General features: G+C 46.5%; 1 protein-coding gene across 1 annotated transcript in view; it reads left to right on the forward strand.

Annotated features, from left to right (window-relative positions):
• LOC309553467 (ras and EF-hand domain-containing protein-like) overlaps positions 1–22,261 on the forward strand; it is a 113,114-nt gene that overhangs the window by 82,220 nt on the left and 8,633 nt on the right. The window contains exons 12-14 of the mRNA XM_082254672.1: positions 906–1,053; positions 12,457–12,538; positions 16,237–16,351. Of these exons, the coding sequence (XP_082110798.1) occupies positions 906–1,053; positions 12,457–12,538; positions 16,237–16,351 (345 nt within the window). The remainder of the gene's footprint in view (positions 1–905; positions 1,054–12,456; positions 12,539–16,236; positions 16,352–22,261) is intronic.

Genomic DNA, 22,261 nt, shown 5'->3' on the forward strand with positions numbered 1-22,261 from the left:
TGGGAGATTGGGAGGCAATGTGAGACACTGTTGGGGATTAAGAGCACTATGGGGGGATTGGAGGCTGTGCGGGTGGCACTGTGGGAGGCAGTGTGGGACACTGTTGGAGATAAAGAGTGCCATGGGGGGCTGGAGGCTGTGCAGGTGGCTGGATGGTACTGTGGGAGATTGAGAGGCAATGTGGGACATTGTTGGAGATTAAGAGCACTATGGGGGGGGCTGGAGGCTGTGAAGGTGGCTGGGTGGCACTGGAAGAATGGGAGGCAATGTGGGACACTGTTGGAGATTAGGAGCACTATGGGGGGCTGGAGGCTGTGAAGGTGGCTGGATGGCACTGTGGGAGATTGAGAGGCAATGTGGGACATTGTTGGAGATTAAGAGCACTATGGGGGGGCTGGAGGCTGTGAAGGTGGCTGGGTAGCACTGGAAGATTGGGAGGCAATGTGGGACACTGTTGGAGATTAGGAGCACTATGGGAGGCTGGAGGCTGTGAATGTGGCTGGGTGTGGCACTGTGAAAGATTGGGAGGCAATGTGGGACACTGTTGGAGATTAGGAGCACTATGGGGGGCTGGAGGCTGTGAAGGTGGCTGGGTGGCACTGGAAGATTGGGAGGCAATGTGGGAGACTGTTGGAGATTAGGAGCACTATGGGGGGCTGGAGGCTGTGAAGGTTGCTGGGTGGCACTGTGGGAGGTTTGCTACTTTGGGGGCTAGGGAGCACTGTGATCCAGTATGGAAGTTTGAGGACACTTTGGGAGCTTGCGGGAGGCTATGATATGGCAGTGGGCTACGGCCTGGTGGAGGAGAACCACTGGTCTAGATACCTTATATTAGTCACATTTATATTGCTGATTTGGTCCTAGCTTATGTTTGCAAACCTATTTTGTACCTGTGTTCCGTACAGAGAGAAGGTCTGGCATTAGAAGAAGGCTCTCACTCCCCAAGTCCAATTTATCGTCTTGTTCTGGCTGGGGATGCTGGGTCTGGGAAGTCCAGTTTCCTTCTAAGACTGTGTCTGAATGAATTCAGAGGAGACATTCCCACCACGTTAGGTCAGTATATCTTTTATATACTTTAAAAAGCATTGCTGTTTGGTTTTTTTTTTTGTCGATAAATGTTCATCTGTTTTATTGTTAAATAAGTACAGGTCTGCATTCAGCCAGGAATAATCTTTCATTGGGGTGACAACACCGAACTGCTGATAGGTTAGCCTGATGTATTGTATGAGTAGTTATATGCATCACCGCTGTGCGCCTAATAAAGTTATTGTGACCTATATTTATATTATTACGGTAGTGCAGACTGAGAAATGGGCATGCCTGGTAAAATAGCTCAAGTTTGTGACTTATTAATGAAAACCGTGTAGATCACTAGTTTACAGTGCAGTGCTGCATGGCTCTTCTAGCTTTTCTGGTCAGCTGTGCTGTTGTCCAGTAAGGTAAGTGTGGTACTTTGGAGGTTAATTTCGGTAGGTACGGTATTAAACCCAAAACCAAAATTGTTATATATTGCAGCTTACCAACCATTAGATGTGGTGGCTGCATTTGTTTTCTTTAGGCTTTTCCCCCTCTGTTTTCACCTGGTGATCTGGCCAGTAACACACCTCCTGTATTAGAGTGCCCCTGTTCTAAAATTTTCTCGGACCCGTGAAAAAATCGGACCTCGTCACTTCCGGTTATAGGAGTCTCAAGTGCGCATGCGCACAAGACATTATCTTGGTTTGGTAAACTTATAACACATAGCGGGCAGCTGAATGAGAGGAGGCGGGGCTGAGGTGGGACGGAAGACACACCGCCGCGTCATCTGCAGAGCTGAATAGAGGAGGCGGGACGGAGGTGCGGCCGTGTAATAAATGCAGGACTTTAGCGACTCCTTCTGTTTTATTATCTTTAGCAATTATCGTATTATTTATCCTTAGGATTTCATTACATTTACTGTTTATATAATACAAAATAAGAAATACTAAATGTAATGAAATCCTAAGGATAAATAATACAATAATTGCTAAAGATAATAAAACAGAAGGAGTCGCTAAAGTCCTGCATTTATTACACGGCCGCACCTCCGTCCCGCCTCCTCCACCAGCTCTGCATATGTGTCCTCCGTCGCACCTCAGCCCCGCCTCCTCTCAATCAGCTGTCCGCTCTCTGTTATAATTTTGCCAAACCTCGAAAAATGTCTTCTGCGCATGCGCACGGACGACTCCCATCAGCTGTTTTGTGATGCTCTGTCACCGGAAGTGACGAGGTCCGATTTTTTCACGGGTCCGACAAAATTTTACAACACCCCCACTCTGGATGAAGAAGCACAGGGGGCACAGCAAACAGCAGCATTGTCAGTCTGGGGGGGAGGGGGGTGTTAGATGTACTAGCAGATTAAATACACTAACAGATAAATTATAAGTTACAGCAAACATGTATTTTTCCTTTTAGGAATAAAAGGTTTAACCACTTAAGCCCCGGAAGATTTTACCCCCTTCCTGACCAGGGGGTTTTTTGCGATTTTTTTTTTTTTTTTTTTTTTTTTTTTTTTTTTTACTGCGTGATTTTAACAGACAATTGCACGGTCGTGCGGCGCTGTACCTAAACTAATTTGACGTCCTTTTTTTCCCACAAACAGAGCTTTCTTTTGGTGGTATTTGATCACCTGTGCGATTTTTACTTTTTGCGCTATAAACAAAAAAAGAGCGTAAATTTTGCAAAAATAACAATATTTTTCAATTTTTTTTATATGAAATTCCCCCCCAAAAAAATAAAAAAATGTAAAAATCTAATTTTTTTAACATTTTTGGCCAATTTGCTTTCTGCTACATATGTTTGGTAAAAAAAAATCGCAAAAAGCGTATTTTGATTGGTTTGCGCAAAAGTTATTGCATTTACTAACTAAGGGAAAGATTTCTGTCATTTTTGGTGTTTTTTTTTTTTAACGCGTACTGCGACATTGCGGCGGACAGATCGGACCCTTGACTGACATTTTTGACACTTTTGGGGTTACCAGTGACATTACTACAGTAATCAGTGCTATACATATGCACTGTTACTGCAAAATGACACTGGTAGTGAAGGGGTTAACTTTTTTGAGAGGGAGGGGCTGTGTGTGTCCCTAGGGGCGTGATTCTAACTGTGATTGGCTGTGGCTTGAAGTGTAGGAACAGTTATCAACGGTCCTACATAGTAGAACCATATGATCACCATTCCTACACAGGGGAGAATGACAGGCGACTTGTTTACATCAGCCGCCTGACTTTCTCCCTCTGCAGCGATGATCGGCAAGTGTCCGCCGGTCACACGCACGGACTTGCTGGGGAACGAGCTGGGGCGGGAGCGCGCTTGCCCGCTATTGGCTCCCTAGCAAGTGACAGGCTAGTGACGTATATATACGTCCCTTTGCCTGGCCGGGGCTGACTGCCAAACGTATATCGTCGTGCGGCGGTCGGCAAGGGAGCTTGCTCTTTAAAAAAACAACATACTTACTGTCTGGATCACCAGGTTAAAACAGATTAAAAGAAAGCCTAAAAAAACGAATGCAGTCATTCCGTTTAAGAATTGGAAAGCTGTAATATAATAAATGTTTGCTTTTGGGTTTAAAACTGCTTAAAGCATATGCATGGAAATAATTTTAAATCTTATATTAATTTCCACATTGTCTTTCAATTATATCTAGCGTACTTCTATTTATCTGAAAGACCCTGAAGTTTTAAAATTACTTTGTGAAGATCCTCACCGTCTGCACGTTTATTTTAAAAGTGATAAAAATAAATCATTGGGCAGTGTGATCATACCCACATACAGTATCCGACTGTACTCAGGGCCGGCCTTTGGGGTGTGCGAGCTGTGCGGCCGCACAAAGCACCATGGGTAACAGGCGCCACGTGGCCATCACAGCTCGCAGCAGTCAGTTACTCACAGCCAGGACGAGTCACAGCAGAACTGTCTGGAGAGGGGGCTGGCTGAAGATCAGCGCACCTGAAAACAAAAAAACGGCCAGGGGCTGCCGCCGCTCGGAAACGCTCGTACACGCTCGGCTATTCTCAGGCAGACGGCGCATGCGGGGTGACGTACTGGCGCCGACTGCGCCATTTTTAAATGCAAGGCGGCTCTCCAAACGGTAAGTGAGGCCCCTCCGCAGCCCCTGCATCTCCTCAGCAGTGTTGCGGGCATGGTACAGGTGATTCTCCACTCCAGGAGAATCTCCTGTACCATGCCCACAGCACTTCATCTTCTGTACTATGCCCACAGCACTACCTCTCCTGTACCATGCCCACAGCCCTGTATGTACCATGCCCACAGCCCTGCATCATGCCTATAGCCCTGCATCTCCTACACCATGCCTGCAGCCCCTGTATCTCCTGCACCATGCCCGCAGCCCCTGCATCTCCTGTACCATGCCCACAGCCCCTGCATCTCCTGCACCATGCCAGCAGCCTCTGCATCTTCTGTACTATGCCCGCAGCAGTGCCTCTCCTGTACCATGCCTTCAGCCCTGCATGTACCATGCCCACAGCCCTGTATCATCCCCACAGCCCTGCATCTCCTACACCATGCCTGCAGCCCCTGCATCTCCTGCACCATGCCCGAGGCCCCTGCATCTCCTGCACCATGCCCGAGGCCCCTGCATCTCCTGCACCATGCCCATAGCCCGTGCATCTCCTGTACCATGCCCGCAGCCCCTGCATCTCCTGTACCATGCCCGCAGCCCCTGCATCTCCTGTACTATGCCCGCAGCCCCTGCATCTCCTGTACTATGCCCGCAGCCCCTTCATCTCCTGCACCATGCCCGCAGCCCCTGTATCATGCCTGCAGCCTCTGCATCTCCTGTACCATGCCTGCAGCCCCTGCATCTCCTGTACCATGCCTGCAGCCCCTGCATCTCCTGTACCATGCCTGCAGCCCCTGCATCTCCTGTACCATGCCTGCAGCCCCTGCACCATGCCCACAGCCCCTGCATGTCCTGCACCATGCCCGCAGCCCCTGCATGTCCTGCACCATGCCCGCAGCCCCTGCACCTCCTGCACCATGCCCGCAGCCCCTGCACCTCCTGTACCATGCCCGAAGCCCCCCCATCTCTCTCCGATTTGTTACAAAAAATGTTTTCCTCTTTGTGTATATTTAGGTAACCAGGGGGCGAGGGGTGAGGATGGACGCCACAAGATTAGCTCGCACAGAGCACCTGAACACCTAAGGCCGGCCCTGACTGTACTTATTGATGCACAAGGGTCCCTATATATACTGTTATAGAGACATTAGACATCAGAGGAAAGTCATGTAATACAAGAATTTCTTGCTACGAACAAGGTTGGCCCTGGGGCTGGTAACTAGTGGTGTGGAAGATGGAGGTGCAGTGCACTCTAGAACTGGTATGCTGAGGGATGATGGACTGTTGGAATGCACTTTAATTACACAAGGCTTGTTAGTGTGCATGTCCAGATGATTTGTGCTCATCCCAATGACCAATTATACCTGGACACTTCTGCCCAGGGGATTCAACATTCCAACCCTTAATCATGAACTCACATTGTGCTACCTGCACTAATGTGAGCCACAGACCTATTCAGAAAGTGTAAATTGCTTCCTTAAAATTATATTAAAGGATCCATTTTTTTAAGTAAAAATAATATGTCAAACTTACCTGCTCTGTGTAATGGTTTTGCACAGAGCAGGCCCGATCCTCCTTTTTTCAGGTCCCCTGCCGGCGCTCCTGTCCCCGCCCTCCTGCTGAGTGCCCCCATAGCAAGCAGCTTGCTATGGGGGCTCCTGAGCGGCTGCTCCATGTGTCCATTCACACACACACAGCTCGGCTCAGCCCTGCCACTGCTCTCTCCTTATTGGCTCACTGGCTGAGATTGACAGTAGTGGAAGCAATGGCTCCTGCTGCTGTCTCAGCCGATGAGGAGGGAGAGACCCAGGAGAGGCTCCCGTGCACAGCGCTAGAGGAAGATCAGGCACAGGTAAGTATTAGGGGGAGCTGGGGGGGCTGTTGCACACAGAAGGTTTTTTACCTTTATACATTCTAAAAAAAAACCTTTAGCCTTCACAACCACTTAAAACTTAAACCTGGCAATAGTTGGTTTTAATCCCTTCCAGTATGGCAGGGACAGGCTGAGATGTGAACCATCTATGGGCAGGCTGATTGTACCTAAGTCAATGCATTGATCGATATGGGTACAACCAGCAACCAGAACACCTTATATATATTTTGCCAGCAGCTATAGCCACCAGCAATATTCATTGGGTTCTGCCATGGTTGCAGGAAAGAAAATTGCATCATCTATAGCCTGCTTAAAGCTATGGCTCCCCCTGCTGGTACATTGTATTCTGACAGCAAGACTGTTCACCCTGTTCATTCTGCAGAAATTGATCTAACACTTGACTTCTGTTGAACAGGGATGGGCCACACACTGGTTTTAATATGGCCAGTCCCTGCTGAAACATCTAAGGCCACCTAAGGTTTAGATGAAATAAAAAGAAAAAAAAAACAGTACAAGGGACAGTACTTAAATTAAATGGGAACTGTCCCTTTTTTAAATCTTCTGACTTAATTCAGTCACTGGACCTGTCACAGGCTAAGAATGCCGTCCATGCCCCCCCTTTCCACCCCTCTTCCATTTATAGAAGCTGTAGCTTCCATCAGTGGAAAAGCGCTCTTTGAATAGAGGACATCGAATGAGTGAAAAGCACCACTTATAGTGATAGCTACGATCTTTGAGTGCTGTGCCATGTGGCTTCCCTTCTGCACACTGACCACCAAGGCTTGCTTGCTCAGAACTGCCTCCATTCACAGGACACCTTATAATTTTTTAATGAATACAAGGGGTTTTCTGGACGAGGTGGTGATTGTGACATCACACCGCCACCGCTACACCTCTCTCAATCAGAGAATGCCTTATATTCATTAAAAAAAATTCCAGGTGTTCTGTGAATGTAGGCTGAGCGAGCGAGCGACCCTCTATAGGTCCTATACAAAAGGCACGGGGTCAGGATAATCGCAGAAATCATTGTAATAGTGCCAAATACTACAGTGATTTGCAGCTTCCACAGCAATCATTCAGGCATGAGATATGCATGGTTGCATTGTGCCAAGCTGGACCAATGTAGGTATGTAATGCAGACCATACCTGAATTTCCGCTTTAAGACTCATTTACTTGGGCATACCTATCTTTACAACTGTGCAAGGGGCCATCATTGCCCGCATCAGATGGTCCATGCATCCACATGCAGGCAGTCCCATTCAACTGTATTGGGATGCAGAGGCTGCACAGACACAGTCATTAGTCCCAATTTTGACAGTCACACAGGTGCGTGTACCTGAACGCACAATCCCTGCATTCGGGGACACGCACATTTGTGGCTGTCAAATTGGGACTTGTGTCTGTGCAGTCACTGAATCCCATTAGACATAAATAGGACTGCCTGCACGTGGATGCATGAGATACCTGTGCATCCCATGTGGGCAAAGACAGTCCTTTGCACAGGCATATGGATAGGTATGCCCGTGTTAATGAGGCCTTGAGCAAAATGGGGCTGATTTACTAAAACTGGAGAGTGCAAAATTTGGTGCAACTCTTCATAGAATCCAATCAGCTTCCAGGTTTTTTTTTGTGTCAGAGATTTAACAAGCTGAAGTTAGAAGTTGATTGGCTACCATGCACAGCTGCACTAGATTTTGCACTCTCCAGTTTTAGCAAATCAACCCCTTTGTGCATTTTGCAAAGAGCAGTTTCTCTAGAGCAGGGGTTGGGAACCTTTTTGGCTGAGAGCCATGAACACCACATATTTTCAAATGTAATTCCATGAGGGCCATACTCTATATTTCAGGGGTCGGAAACCTTTATTTAATATTCATATTCATGGGCCGCAGCTATACAGTGAGTAGATGGAGCCATGTGAAAGTGCCTGGAGTCCGGTCGGGAAGAGAGCAGAGCAGGCAGGTATGCAATGAGGCCGGAGTGGTGAAGCGCCTGCGAGTGATGGAGGTGAGTATAGGCCCTGAGAAAATGGCGGCCGGCCGCTGAAGGCCTCAGAAGTGGAAGTGAGAGGCAGCTCCCACTGGTCCCTAGGTGCCAGAGGGGAAGGAGATAGTTTCTGTCGGGGCACAGGTAGCGGAGGGCAGGTCTCCTTACCAGGCGGTGATTGCCAAGGCCCTCAGATGCACAGCACACGAGGCGGCAGCGGTACCGTGAGTAGGCCGCGGGGTCCGTAGTGCGGCAATCCGATCACCCAGAGATGAACTGAGGGTAGCGGTGGGTAGCCCACAAAGTGTACCGTCGATCGGTGCAAAAATCTCCTTGGCACCGGGCACAGCTACGTGGATGGCACTGGATTGAGTGGTAGACACGACGGAGCTCTGGAACTACACGTCCAGCGTGGCTCACGTCTGGACACGCCCGCCTTTATTAAAGATTTGTCTGTGAGTCAGATGCAGCCATCAAAAGAGCCATGTCTGGCTCACGAGCCATAGGTTCCATACCCCTGCTCTAGCATAGTTGCCAACATTTAAAAAAAATTTCCAGGGACACTTTGCAGCACAGCTGTCAATTACCCACCACACCCACTTCCCTAAAGCTCAGCCCACTCAGCATAATTAATCTCCGCCTATTTATCATCAGATTATAGGGTCTACTCAATAAAGAGAGAATTACAAAAACTACTGTTGGGAATCGGTGCAACGTTGCACAGATGCAGACGGTGCCATTGCATTGCATGTCAAATCAGACCAATGTGAAGGTGGGCTAATAGAGGGGTGCTCAACTATATGAAAACAAAACAAGTCACATCTGGGTGAGCCAAGATGGTTTTTATAGAGAAAAAGGTATTTATTCAAAATTACCCCATTAAATACATGGCAGTTAGGGGGATAGAATTGTTGCCAAACTTCACAACTTCATTACAAACTTAGCAGATGATTGTTTAGTAAATAAATATTTGACCCGAATAAGAAGCTGTTTGAGAAAGTGGCTAACTTCAGCAGTCAAATAAGAAGCCAACTTCAGCATCCTAAACAAAACATGAGGCCTCTGCATTGTAAGAACAGTGATGAGAGAGATGACTTACCTGAACTACTTACCCATCACCCCAACCCTGACCTGTGGCCCCTCCATTCACCTCAACCCTACCCCCCCCCTAATCACCCCAACCCTGACCTGTACCCCTCCATTGCCCATCCTTGACCTGTGACCCCTCCATCACCCCAACCCTAACTTATACCCCCTCCATCACCCCAACCCTAACCTATAACCTCTCCATCGCCCCATCCTTTACCTGTGACCCCTCCATCACCCCAGCCCTGTGACCCCCCCCCCCCACTGTCACCCCAGCCCTTAACTACTCTTACCTGAACAGTGTGGGGTGATCTCTCTGAGTCGCATATATACGGAATTTGGGACCCTTTCACACTGAACACCATTGACTGCATTTTGAACTGCACTTAAACTGTAAAGATAGCCCAAAACCAAAGTAATCCTATAGGCATAGTTCAGGAGGACATGATACAAGAGATGATCAGAGACTGGGGAAATGATACAAGAGATGGTCAGATACTGAGGACATGATACAAGAGATGGTCAGAGACTGAGGACATGATACAGTAGATGGTCAGAGACTGAGGACATGATACAAGAGAAGGACAGAGACTGCAGACATGATGCAAGAGATGGTCAGAGACTGCAGACATGATACAAGAGATGATCAGAGACTGAGGACATGATACAGGAGATGGTCAGACACTGAGGACATGATACAGTAGATGGTCAGAGACTGAGGACATGATACAGTAGATGGTCAGAGACTGCGGACATGATACAAGAGATGGTCAGATACTAAGGACATGATACAAGAGATGGTCAGAGACTGAGGACATGATACAGGAGAAGGATAGAGACTGCAGACGTGATACAGGAGGTGGTCAGAGACTTGAGGACATAATACAAGAGATGATCAGAGACTGAGGACATGATGCAAGAGATGGTCAGAGACTGAGGACATGATACAGTAGATGGTCAGAGACTGAGGACATGATACAGTAGATGGTCAGAGACTGCGGACATGATACAAGAGATGGTCAGAGACTGCGGACATGATACAGTAGATGGTCAGAGACTGCGGACATGATACAGTAGATGGTCAGAGACTGAGGACATGATACAGTAGATGGTCAGAGACTGAGGACATGATACAGTAGATGATCAGAGACTGAGGACATGATACAAGAGATGGTCAGATACTGAGGACATGATACAAGAGATGGTCAGAGACTGAGGACATGATACAGGAGATGGTCAGAGACTGAGGACATGATACAAGAGAAGGACAGAGACTGCAGACGTGATACAAGAGATGGTCAGAGACTGCGGACATGATACAAGAGATGATCAGAGACTGAGGACATGATACAGGAGATTGTCAGAGACTGCAGACATGATACAGGAGATGATCAGAGACTGTGGACATGATACAAGAGATGATCAGAGACTGTGGACATGATACAAGAGATGGTCAGAGACTGAGGACATGATACAAGAGAAGGACAGAGACTGCAGACGTGATACAGGAGATGGTCAGAGACTGAGGACATGATACAAGAGATGATCAGAGACTGAGGACATGATACAAGAGATGGTCAGACACTGAGGACATGATACAAGAGAAGGACAGAGACTGCAGACGTGATACAGGAGATGGTCAGAGACTGAGGACATGATACAAGAGAAGGACAGAGACTGCAGACATGATACAAGAGATGGTCAGAGACTGCAGACATGATACAAGAGATGGTCAGAGACTGAGGACATGATACAAGAGATGGTCAGAGACTGAGGACATGATACAAGAGAAGGACAGAGACTGCAGACATGATACAAGAGATGGTCAGAGACTGCAGACATGATACAAGAGATGGTCAGAGACTGAGGACATGATACAAGAGAAGGACAGAGACTGCAGACATGATACAGTAGATAGTCAGAGACTGTGGACATGATACAAGAGATGGTCAGAGACTGCGGAAGAGCACTAGGGGGGCAGAAAGCACAGGGCAAGCAGAGAGCAAGGGCACGGGGGGGGGGGCTGAAGAGAATTAAGGGGGGGGTTTGGAAAGCATTGCAGGGGGGTTAGAAGGCGCAGGAGATGGAGAGCACTGGGGGGAGGGGGGGACAGGTAGCACTGGGGGGGGGGGGCAGGCAGGGAAAACCAGGTGGATGAAGAGAAGGGGGGAAACTAGAAATCACAGAGGGTGGAGCCAGGGAGCACAGGGGGGTGGAGAGCACTGGGGGAACCAGAGAGCATGGGGGGGATGAAAAGCACTGGGGGGGGCTAAAGACCACTGGCGGGGGGGGCTATGGGGCACTAGGGGGGGGCTACTGGCACTGAGGGGAGGCTAAGGGCTTTGGGGGGGGGGGCTGGAGAACACTAGGGGGGCCAGCAAAAGAAGTTGTATAGGAGGGGGATGGTGCAGCTGCATATGGAGGAATTGATCTTTCTCTATTCTTCCTGCAGCCACAGAATACTGCAGGAAGAATAGGGAAAGATCAATTCCTCCATATGCAGCTGCACCATCCCCCTCCTAGCAGCACACACACTGACTCGGGCACTCATCTTGCTTGTTCTCGCTGCAGCAGCGCCCACCCCGCCTCCCCCCCGGACTGTGAAGGAGCTGTCACTGCAGCCGAGCTGCCTTCACAGTGAGAGATGCCGGTGTAGACAGCTCTCCCCCACATTGACCCTTACTATGCAGAGGGACAGATAGACACACACAGGAGAGAGAACTCCTCACACGGCTCCTTACCAGGGGGACAATAGCAGACTTCGGGCGGAAAGAAGGGGCGCATTCTCGGCTCACAAACTTTCATTCAAATTAGACTGTAGCCTTCATCTCACGATACTACACTGCAGCACCGCCCCCACAAGAGCTATAATTGGTTGTGATTAGTCCTGCCTTATGATGGGCATTTTCTGTGTCCAATGAGGTTTAGCAAATTACGGGCAGCCCGAGGCAACACTGATCTCCCGGGACTAGTCCCGGGAGACTAAATTACACGGGACAGGGTCCTTCTTCCCGGGACTGTCCCGCCAAAAACGGGACAGTTGGCAAGTATGGCTCTAGGGCTTAGTTACTGAGAAGTTCTGTTAACTTTCATCATCCAATCATGTGCAAGCAAAAATGCTCTTTTTTTTTTTGTTATTTTCCTTGCACATGATTTGATATACTTTGTAAAGTAAAGCTTTACCTCATAGCTCTGAAGCAACTGCACTTTGCAAAGTACACAGTGCGACCAGCTTTGTATTTGCATTTCTATTTAATTCAATTCCTGATCACCTGCTCTGCCTCTTCTATCTTCATATCTCTTGCATTTAGGGGCTGATGCACACTGCAGCTCAAATAAAAAAAACTGCTTTATGGTGTTCTAACTGCAAGGTTGCTATAAACATGTCAGATAAGAATCCTTCTCTTTACATTTTAGGAGTTGACTTTCAAATGAAGAAACTTCTAGTCGATGGGCAATATACAACGCTGCAGATCTGGGACACAGCTGGCCAGGAAAGGTATGGGCAAACCTTGAATATATATTCCTAGCATTGCTGATAAGACTATTCATGTGCAAATATAGCACTCTCAGTTAACTCAGTAAACAAAAATTTAAAGGGCTAGTCTATCCAAAACGGATATCGAACACTGGACTATAATGTGTAACAGCACAGTGGCTTAGTAGTTGGCACTTCTGCCTTGCAGCACTGGGGTCTTTGGTTCCAATCCCCATAAAGACACTACCTGCATGGCGTTTGCATGTTCACCTTGAACTTTTACCTATGACCCCCCCCTTTTCATTCTTCTCATACAGGTATGTGCAGTAATCTCTCAGTGTCAGTGTCAGATTGATTGTGTTTACTGTGTTACAGGTGTCCCTGCAGGACTAAGCTTCCTGTTTGGCAACTGTGTCAGGCCTGTGAGAATGGCTGCACACGTCTCATACTCTTATCTTCAGCTGGTAATAGTTAAGCAAGCTTTATATAATAATATCCTGCAGCTGATACTTTAGGGTTAATTTACTAAAACTGGAGAGTGCAAAATTTGGTACAGCTCAGCATAGATACCAGCTTTCGGGTTTTATTGACAAGCTTAAGGCCCCTTTCACACTATCCGTCCGGACGGATTCCGTTTTTCTCAGCGGGGGATCGAGCCGCTGATCCCCCACTGAGCAGCAGGAGGACAGCTGTGTCTCCGTGCTGAGTGCGGAGACACAGCTGTCAGTTCCCCATGCATCTCTATGGGGGAAATCGGATGGGAACGGACCGTCGGTCCGTTGTCATCCGATCCCATCCGATCCGATCCGCTGGACGGATGAAAAATAGGGTTTCCATCCATCCAGATTTGACGGATCGGGTCGGATGTCAGAGGATATGTCTCCGCTGACATCCGATGCCCCATAGGAATGCATGGGGGGACCGTTCAGATCCGCCAAAAAAACTGGCCTAAGTCCCCTTTCACACAGGCTTTCCGATCAGATTCAGCTGTCAGTTTTTCAGGTTGACCTGATCGGATGCTCCATGCAGCCCTATGGAGCGACGGATGTCAGCGGAGACATGTTCGCTGACACCTGCTGCTATCTGATCTGACGTGGTCTGTGAAATCCAGACGGATGGAAACCCTATTTGCCATCCATCTGGAAGATCGGATCGGATTAAAACGGACAGGCGGTCCATTTTCATCCAATCTCCCATATGAGAGCAGGGATCTGACAGCTCCATCTCTGCAAAGTAAGCGGAGACCGAGCTGTCATTCGCCTGCTCAGCGGGGATCAGTGGATCAATCCCCGCTGAGCAAAATGGTGTCCGCCGGGCGGAAAGCACGTGTGAAAGGACCCTGAACAAACTGAAGTTAGAAGCTGATTGGCCACCATGCACAGCTGCACCAGATTTTGCACTCTCCAGTTTAAGTAAATTAACCCCATATAGTTCCATAGGCTGATTGGCCTGTAGCTGGTCCTAAGCTACAGGCCAATCCATGGCTAAAGGAAACCCGGTACAAGAAAAACACAAAGGCTGCTATTGCTAACCTCTCATTCTGAAAATGCAAGCTGACCCCCTTGCTTTAATACTTTGGGCCACTGAAATGAAACAAGTTATGACTTTTCTCTGAGTTTCCTAAACTGCCCTTTTATTCCGGGTCTGCGACTGCGAAAGTGCTGAAGCCAATTGGACAACGTTAAAGCCAAGCAAGGTACATTTCCAGAAGGAGGTTAGCAATACCAACCACCATATTTCTTTCATGGCGTGTTTTATTTAAAGTTTAGGTTTAGGTATGGCAATTTTTATATGGTTACATTGATTAAGCTTGGACAAAGGTAAGTATGTTTGTGCCATAAAAGAAACCACCACATAGGGTACAGCACCTCTAAGGCTACCAAAACCGTTTCTAATAAATACTGGACATAAAAATAAACTTCATGGACAAGCATTTGTCATCTGGGCTTCCATATAGATTGCCTCTTCCAGTACACAAATACGGTGTCCATATTTAGCCAGCGGGTCATTTGGGTGTCCTTGCATAACATCCATAGGAGAACTAGGGGTCAATTGGGATTGTTAGGGCTTGAGTGGGTCTCTGGGGAGGGTGGAGTGGTGTTGGGGGGGGTGTTAGTGGTGTTGGGGGGGGGGGGGGTGGCATAGGGCAGTGATGGCGAACCTTGGCACCCCAGATGTTTTGGAACTACATTTCCCATGATGCTCAACTACACTGCAGAGTGCATGAGCATCATGCACTCTGCAGTGTAGTTGAGCATCATGGGAAATGTAGTTCCAAAACATCTGGGGTGCCAAGGTTCACCATCACTGGAATAGGGGGACTTTCCCATAGGTGTTGCAGGCATGCACTATAATATAGTTTATTAATGTCCAGTATTTATAATAAACTGTTTTAGTAGCCTTAGAGGTGCTTTATCCTATGTGGTGGTTTCTTTTGTAGTGTGAATTTTTTTGGATGCATCTCCCCTGATTAGGGTGTTGGCACCAAAAGATTACCCAGAACCTTATTCTTGTGGGTTTTTGCAGTATGTATATGCTGTATCTGCGAGATCCCTGTGGAAGCTGGAAACCACTGAAGTAGACAGTGCCACGCCAGGGATGTCCATTAGCTTCTGGGTCGTGTGCCAAGTGGCTGCCCACTGAACACAGGAGGTTGCTCACTTGGCACGGCCCCTTTCAGGGAACACTGTGCATTTTCTCCATGAATGCAAAGCATTCTTTGATTGGAAGAGAAGGCGTGGCGGGGCGAAGGTGTTACAATCTCCATCTCATCCATTCTAAGAACACTTTGTATTCATTTACAAAATGAAAACCATTTTCTGAATGGGGTCTGTGACAATCAGGTGTCCTCTGGCATTCAGTAAGAAGCAGGACAGACACTTGGCATGGGACCTAGATGCTAGTAGAGATCACTGTAGTAGTGGTGCCCACAGGTATGGCACATACTTACATTGGTCCAAGCTGGGAACTGTAAAAATTGGCATGCCTAAACTTCTAGCTAAATAAAAAACTTTTTTTTTTAGTTTTGGATGGAGTGGAGAGGGACTACAACACCTGCCAGGCTTTTATTGCTGTCTGTGTGCCTGTTAGGGAGATTCGCCCCCTCTATTTGTCCTGGTGACCATTATCACCAAAAGTCAAAGAAAGTCCCACATTCTATTGGCCGCCAGAACAGAAATAAAGGGGAAATCTTCCAATGGGAACATTAGTTCTCGTGAGTACATACAAGGGATTTCCCTCACACTGGAAAGATTGCCTCTCACTTCCTGTTGTGGCTATGGGACAGGAAGTGAAGAGGAACTCCCCAATGGGACACAGATGGCAAAAAACCCTTCCAGAGGCTATAACCCTTTGTTATTCTATACAAAATGAAAAAATAAAAGGTTTTGCCTTTTAGTCCTACTTTTAGTCCCTCCAAGTCAGTGTCACTTATGTACTCTTATCCCAAACTGCTATATAATCAGCATTCTTAAGATTCTTAGCTGGGAGCTACAGAAACTTATATTTTTGGCATTTATTTTGATATTTCTATGTGTCGCTATTACTTGCAAGAACATGCACATTCCCATAGAGTTTATGGATATAGCAGTTTAGAATCCAAGGGCTGTAATCCTATCCCTCCTTTAGTAAGTGCACAGATTAACTTTTTTCTACAGAACCTTTTTAATTTCAAACATTTGTTTCTTGATGAAGTCCAACGTATATATTTGTACTCTTAGGTTCCGCAGTATAGCAAAGTCTTACTTCCGGAAAGCACACGGGGTACTGCTGATGTATGACGTCACATCAGAAACGAGCTTCCTCAATGTGCGACAGTGGATCGATGAGATCAAGGTAGGCTGGGATGGAGGAGGCCTCTTTTTTTGCAGACATCTAATACTTATGATTGATACCATTTAGAAATATATATTTGTAATCCATATGTCAGATTTCTCTCAGCTATTAGATAAATACTGCTGTTCAGCGGGATGGATTTCTGCTTGGTTTATTTTGCTGAGATTTATTTCTGCCTCAGGCATAGATTAAGGGTTCCTATGCACAGCCTAATTATAAAGAAGATTAGAGGTTGTTTTAGACTTCAAACCTAACTTTAGGAATTTGAAACAATCTTCTCTTGCAATACCCCACCAAAACCCACCCAATGCTTCTTATGTTTAGAAGAATAAGGAGTATGGCTTTGTTCACACGGGTTTACTTAACCACTTCAGCCCTGGAAGGTTTTACCCCCTTAATGACCAGGCCATTTTTTGTGATTCGGCACTGCGTTACTTTAACGAAAAATTGCGGGGTCTTGCGACGGTGTACCCAAATACAATTGATGTCCTTTTTTCCCACAAACAGAGCTTTCTTTTGGTGGTATTTGATCACCTCTGCGGTTTTTAGATTTTGCGCTATAAACAAAAAAAGATCGACAATTTTGAAAGAAAAAAAACCCGCCATATTTTTTACTTTCTGCTATAAAACATTCTTAACAAAAAACAGTCAAATTTTTTTATCAGTTTAGGCCAATTTGTTTTCTGCTACATATTTTTTGGTAAAAGAAAATCCAAAAAAGCGTATTTTAATTGGTTTGCGCAAAAGTTATAGCGTTTACAAACTACGGGATAGATTTTTGGAAATTTTTTTGTTTTTATTAGGAATGGCTGCGATCAGCGTTTTTTAGCGGGATTGCGGCAGACAGATTGAGCCCCTAACTGACATTTTTGACACTTTTTGGGGACCAGTGACATTAAAGAGGAAGTAAACCCATTAATTTAACAGTTTGAAAAAAAATGTGCCGGAAATGTAACACTCCCATTGATTGTGCTCTCAACCAAACTGTCAAGCCATCCAATGGCTGGTATCATAACTGATCACATGTGCAGCATCATGGCAGTTGAATATTAAACAGAGGCCAAGATGGCAGCTTCCTTGCTTGAAAACGATAGGAGGGTTTCCACTTTAATACAGTAATCAGTGCTAAATATTATGCACTGTTTCTGAATAAATGACACTGGCAGGGAAGGAGTTAACACTGGGTTTGATCAAAGGGGTTAATGTGTGCCTAAATATGCTTACTGTGTGTGTGTGGGGGGGTGTATGTGACAGGCACAGAGAGATCGAAGTTTCTTATCTCCCTGCCTGTCTGACAGAAGACTCGCCTGCTTTGTTTACATAAGCAGGCGGGTCTTCTGTCAGTTTATTTGAGGATTGCGGCAGGAGCAGCGGCCGAGACTTCGTGCACGGAATCGCGTAGTACTACGTGATTTTGTGCAGCCGAGCCGCCCTGCCGCTGTAATACTACGGTGGGTGGTCGGCAAGAGGTTAAATATACACCTGTGCGAGGGAGTACTGTGCAACCACATGCGGGCAGTCCCATTCATGTCTATTGGAAGCAGCAGTTGCAAGGACACAAGTGCTGCTCCCAAGTTGACAATTGGTGCTGGTGCGTGTCCCCAAACTCGTACTGTCTGTGTTTAAGGACACACACCCACACAAATGTCAAATAGGGAGCAGCGGCTGTGTCTCTGCAACCGCTGTGCCCAACTTGACATACATGGGACTGTCTGCATGGGGATGCACGGAATACCTATGCATCCCCGTGTAGGTAAAAATGGTTTCCACATGGGTATACACCCATGTAAACAAGGCCTAAAGTTTGCCATACATGGTTAGTTTTTGTTTCCTTCGGTCAGCAGACTGAGTGAAAAAAAAAGACAAACCAATTTCTACATCCACACAGAGGAGGTGGATGGAGGAATCCCCCCACTGGTACAATGTATTCTGGCAGTGGAACCTGCCACTCTCAGAATACACTGATCAGCGGCTGTGGCCGCTGATTGAGGAAGCTTTTCCACCATGCCCCTTTTAAAGAAGTTGATTAAACAATCTGCTTCTGTCAAGCAGGGACAGCCACACACTGATTGAAATTCGGCTGGAGGAATTTTGATTAGTCTGTAGCCAGCTTAAAGCGGAACAATACTCTGGGGAAATCAAGGATGTAGAAAGATCTGGGGGTTCTAGTGGAAGACAGACTGAGCAATAGCATGCAGTGTCAAGCTGCAGCTATCAAAGCCTGCAGAATATTAGCATGCATAAAAAGGGGATCTACTCCAGAGCTAAAACTATAATCCTGACATTTTATAAAACTCTGGTCTGGCCACATCTGGAGTTTTCTGTCCAGTTCTGGTCATCAGTCTTTAGAAGGGATGAGCTGGAAAGAGTGCAGAGAAGTGCAACAAAATTAATAAGGGGATTGGAGGACCTCAATTATGAGGAACAACTACAAGATTAAAAAAAAATTCGCTGGAGAAGGCATGCTTGAGAGAGGACATGATAGTGATTTACAAATGCCTCAATGGTGATCCCAGCATAGGAAAAAAGCTATTTAGTCTCAGGGAATGTAAGAGGACACGGGACACACAATGAGAATGGAGGAGAAGCAGTTTAAATTAGGCTTCGTAGAGGGTATTTCACTTTCAGGGCTATAAGAATGTGGAACTCTCTACCACAATTGGTGGTGTCAGCGGGGAGTATTGATATTTTTAAAAGGCTCTTGTATGTGCATCTTAAAGGACACAACATACAGGAATCTGGGAAATGATTATCGACACTGACACACACACACCTACACAGGTTGAACTGGATGGACTATTGTCTTTTTTTCCAACCTTAACTACTATGTAACTATGCAACTCTACACAGCTCCGGCAATGCGGCATCCTCAAGCTCCCCGCTCAGCCGCTGACATCTTCAGGTGGTCGGCTTCTGGGTCTCTATCGCTGGCCACTGTCATTGGCCGGGCGGGGATGACTTCAGTCAGAATTAGCATACGCAGTTCACTGTACAAAGGCAGACTGGCAGGTAAGTAGCTTTAATGCAGAAAAGACAAAGCATGTCTCTTCTGCATTCAAAAACCTGCCTGTCCGCTAATATTATTTCCATAGGCTAAAGTTCCACTTTAAGCTGCTCTTGTCTGCAGTTGCACACTTGCCCCCACCATATACACTATATTACCAAAAGTATTGGGACGCCTGCCTTCACAGGCACATGAATTTTAATGGCATTCCAGTCTTAGTCTGTAGGGTTCAATAGTAAGTTGGCCCATCCTTTGCAGCTATAACAGCTTCAACTCTTCTGGGTTTAGGAGTGAGTCTATGGGAATGTTTGACCATTCTTCCAGAAGAGCATTTGTGAGGCCAGGCGCTGATGTTGGATGGGAAGGCCTGGCTCACAGTTTAATTATGAGCTAAACTATTTTTTTTCATTATACTTTTACATTTAGATGCAGACACTGTTCAGGTATTTTATCAGCCACGCCGGCAGTCAGAATACTTTAGCTGGCATTGCTTATTCATCTATCCACATTGTTTAGCGTGGAAAGGGTAATCAAGTGAAAATTTTAGGTAGGACTAGGGCCCGGTTTATACTGGTGTGACATGCGCTCCAACTTTGAGAGCACAAGTCGTGCCCCATTAAGTGCAATGGAACCATTCTAATACTAGTATAACTTCGACTTAGAAAAAAGGTTCTTACATTACTTTTGGTGTGACGTCAGCTCAACTTGCATTGACTTCTGTTAAAGAAGTAGTATGCAAGTCATGCCAAAGTCATGTTGGAGTGTCGCTTCAAAGTCGCAGCAGTGTGAACTGGGCCTAAAGGATAAACATTTTTTACCTTGTTGCATTCACAGCATTGAAGTGGTTTAAAGGCTGAAGGTTTTTTACCTTTATGTATTCTATACATGAAGGTAAAAAAAAAAACCTTCTGTGTACTGCTCCCCACAATATTCACCTGAGCCCCCTCTCAATCCAGTAATGTGCACGGGAGCTTCGGCTGTTCCGGGTCTCTGTTTCCTCATTGGCTGAGACAGCAGCGGAAGCCATTGGCTCCCACTGCTGTTAATCACAGCCAGTGAGCCAATGAGAAGAGAGTGAGGATGGGGCTGAGCTGTGGTTCTATGTGTCTCATGGAACAAGCAGCTTGCTATTGGGGGCACTGGTCAAGGCGGAGGAACCAGAAGCATCAGCGGGGGACCTGAGAAGAAGAGGATTGGGGCTGCTCTGTGCAAAATCATTACACAGAGCAGGTAAGTATGACATGTTTGCTTAAGGAAAAAAACAAAAAAAACCTTTCATATTACTTTAAGGTAAAAAAAAAAATCCCCCAGTACATTTACAACCTCCCCATCTTCAAACAACCTGCTGTTTTTGTCACCACTGCCAGGCCCTCCATGATCAGCGCTGGAATTTCCTGGTTGCAGAGGAGAGGTGGGGGTAGAGTAGAGTAGTGATAGGCACCTGCAGCTGTGTGTCAGAAGCTAGGAGCGGTGACATGGCTTGCCAGGTGCTGTGTGATTTAATGGATGCATGCAGCCTGGCCTGCAGTGCATGCCCGATTGTCTCCTTTGCAGCCAGCTAAGCAAAGGAGACATCTGCAAACAGGGAAGCAAGGGTAGCAGTCTAAGTACCAACCAGGAAAGGTGAGTTTTTAAAGTGTTTGTTACCCTTAAAAAAAATGATACTCTTCCTTTATAGCAGATTAAACAGCACAGTGCTTGTGCTATCTAATTTGCCCCTCTCTTAACTGGCTGATCCTGACACTTCCTGTGTCCCCCTCTGTGTTCTGACCATGATAATCATGGCTGCTGAGCCCTGATCACCGTGGTCCACCTGCATGACTCTGTCATCCGCAGCTCTACTCTGTCCCCCTCATCCCCTCCCTCCCTGCCTGTCAGCTCCATAATTGTGTCTCTGTCCCCCCCCCCCCCCCCCCGCCGCTATTCGGAGAGAATAAAATATTACCAATTGCCACTGCCAGCCCCTCTAATTTTATGTAGGCATACCACACTGTATAATTGTTTTATTAAAACTAAGCTTGTAAATACCTTATTATAGCTACCGTGTTTCCCCGAAAATATGGCTACAAAAAACACACTAGGGCTTATTTTCAGGGGATGTCTTATTTATTTATGGTATGTAAAAAGACGATCTTAAAGGGATTGTAACCCTAAAATAAATAAATATTCTGATCCTTTAAAGCATGGTAGACAGCACAGTGTACTGTCATTTAGCCCTCTTTATGTTCTAAAAAACCTGGAATAAAATAATAAAAAAAAGTTCTCTCCCCCTCTCTCCCTGTCAGCTCAGGAGTCAGCATTATGATATTCTGTAATCCCAAAAATAAACCTTGGATAAAGTCATTGTAAAAATATGTAATCAATTTTGTAAAAAGAATATGTAATGTGCAGTGTGTCTCCTTTTGTAACTTTATTGTGGAAAATACCTTATTTACAGCGCTGCTGGGCACTCACGTGACCCTCCAGAGCTCTACTTTCCCTCTCCGAATACTGCAGAAGGAGGGGCTGAGATCAAGGATTTTACTAAGGCTTATTTTTGGGGTAGGTCTTATATTGCAGCCATCCCTGAAAATCATGCTAGGTCTTAGTTTCGGGGTAGGGCTTATTTTCAGAGAAACAGGGTATCTTCATGCCGGTCATGTGAGTCCCGGGCGGTCTCCTACTCTGATTTAGAACTACAGCAAGAGGGGCTGAGCAGCCACATGACCTCCCCGGCTGAGGTCAGAAGGAGATCTCGGCCCCTCCCACTGTAGCCCAGGGATCTGATTAGGAGACCGGCCGGGAGTCATGTGACCAGCTTGAAGATAGCTATAAAAAGGTATTTACAAGCTTCATTTGAATAAAACACTTATACAGTATGGTATGCCTAGATATAATAGAGGGGCAAGCAGTGATATCCATTCTTG

This window comes from Pelophylax lessonae, assembly GCF_965119305.1.
Source record: "Pelophylax lessonae genome assembly, chromosome: 4".
In the NCBI taxonomy this organism is placed as follows: Eukaryota; Metazoa; Chordata; class Amphibia; order Anura; family Ranidae; genus Pelophylax; species Pelophylax lessonae.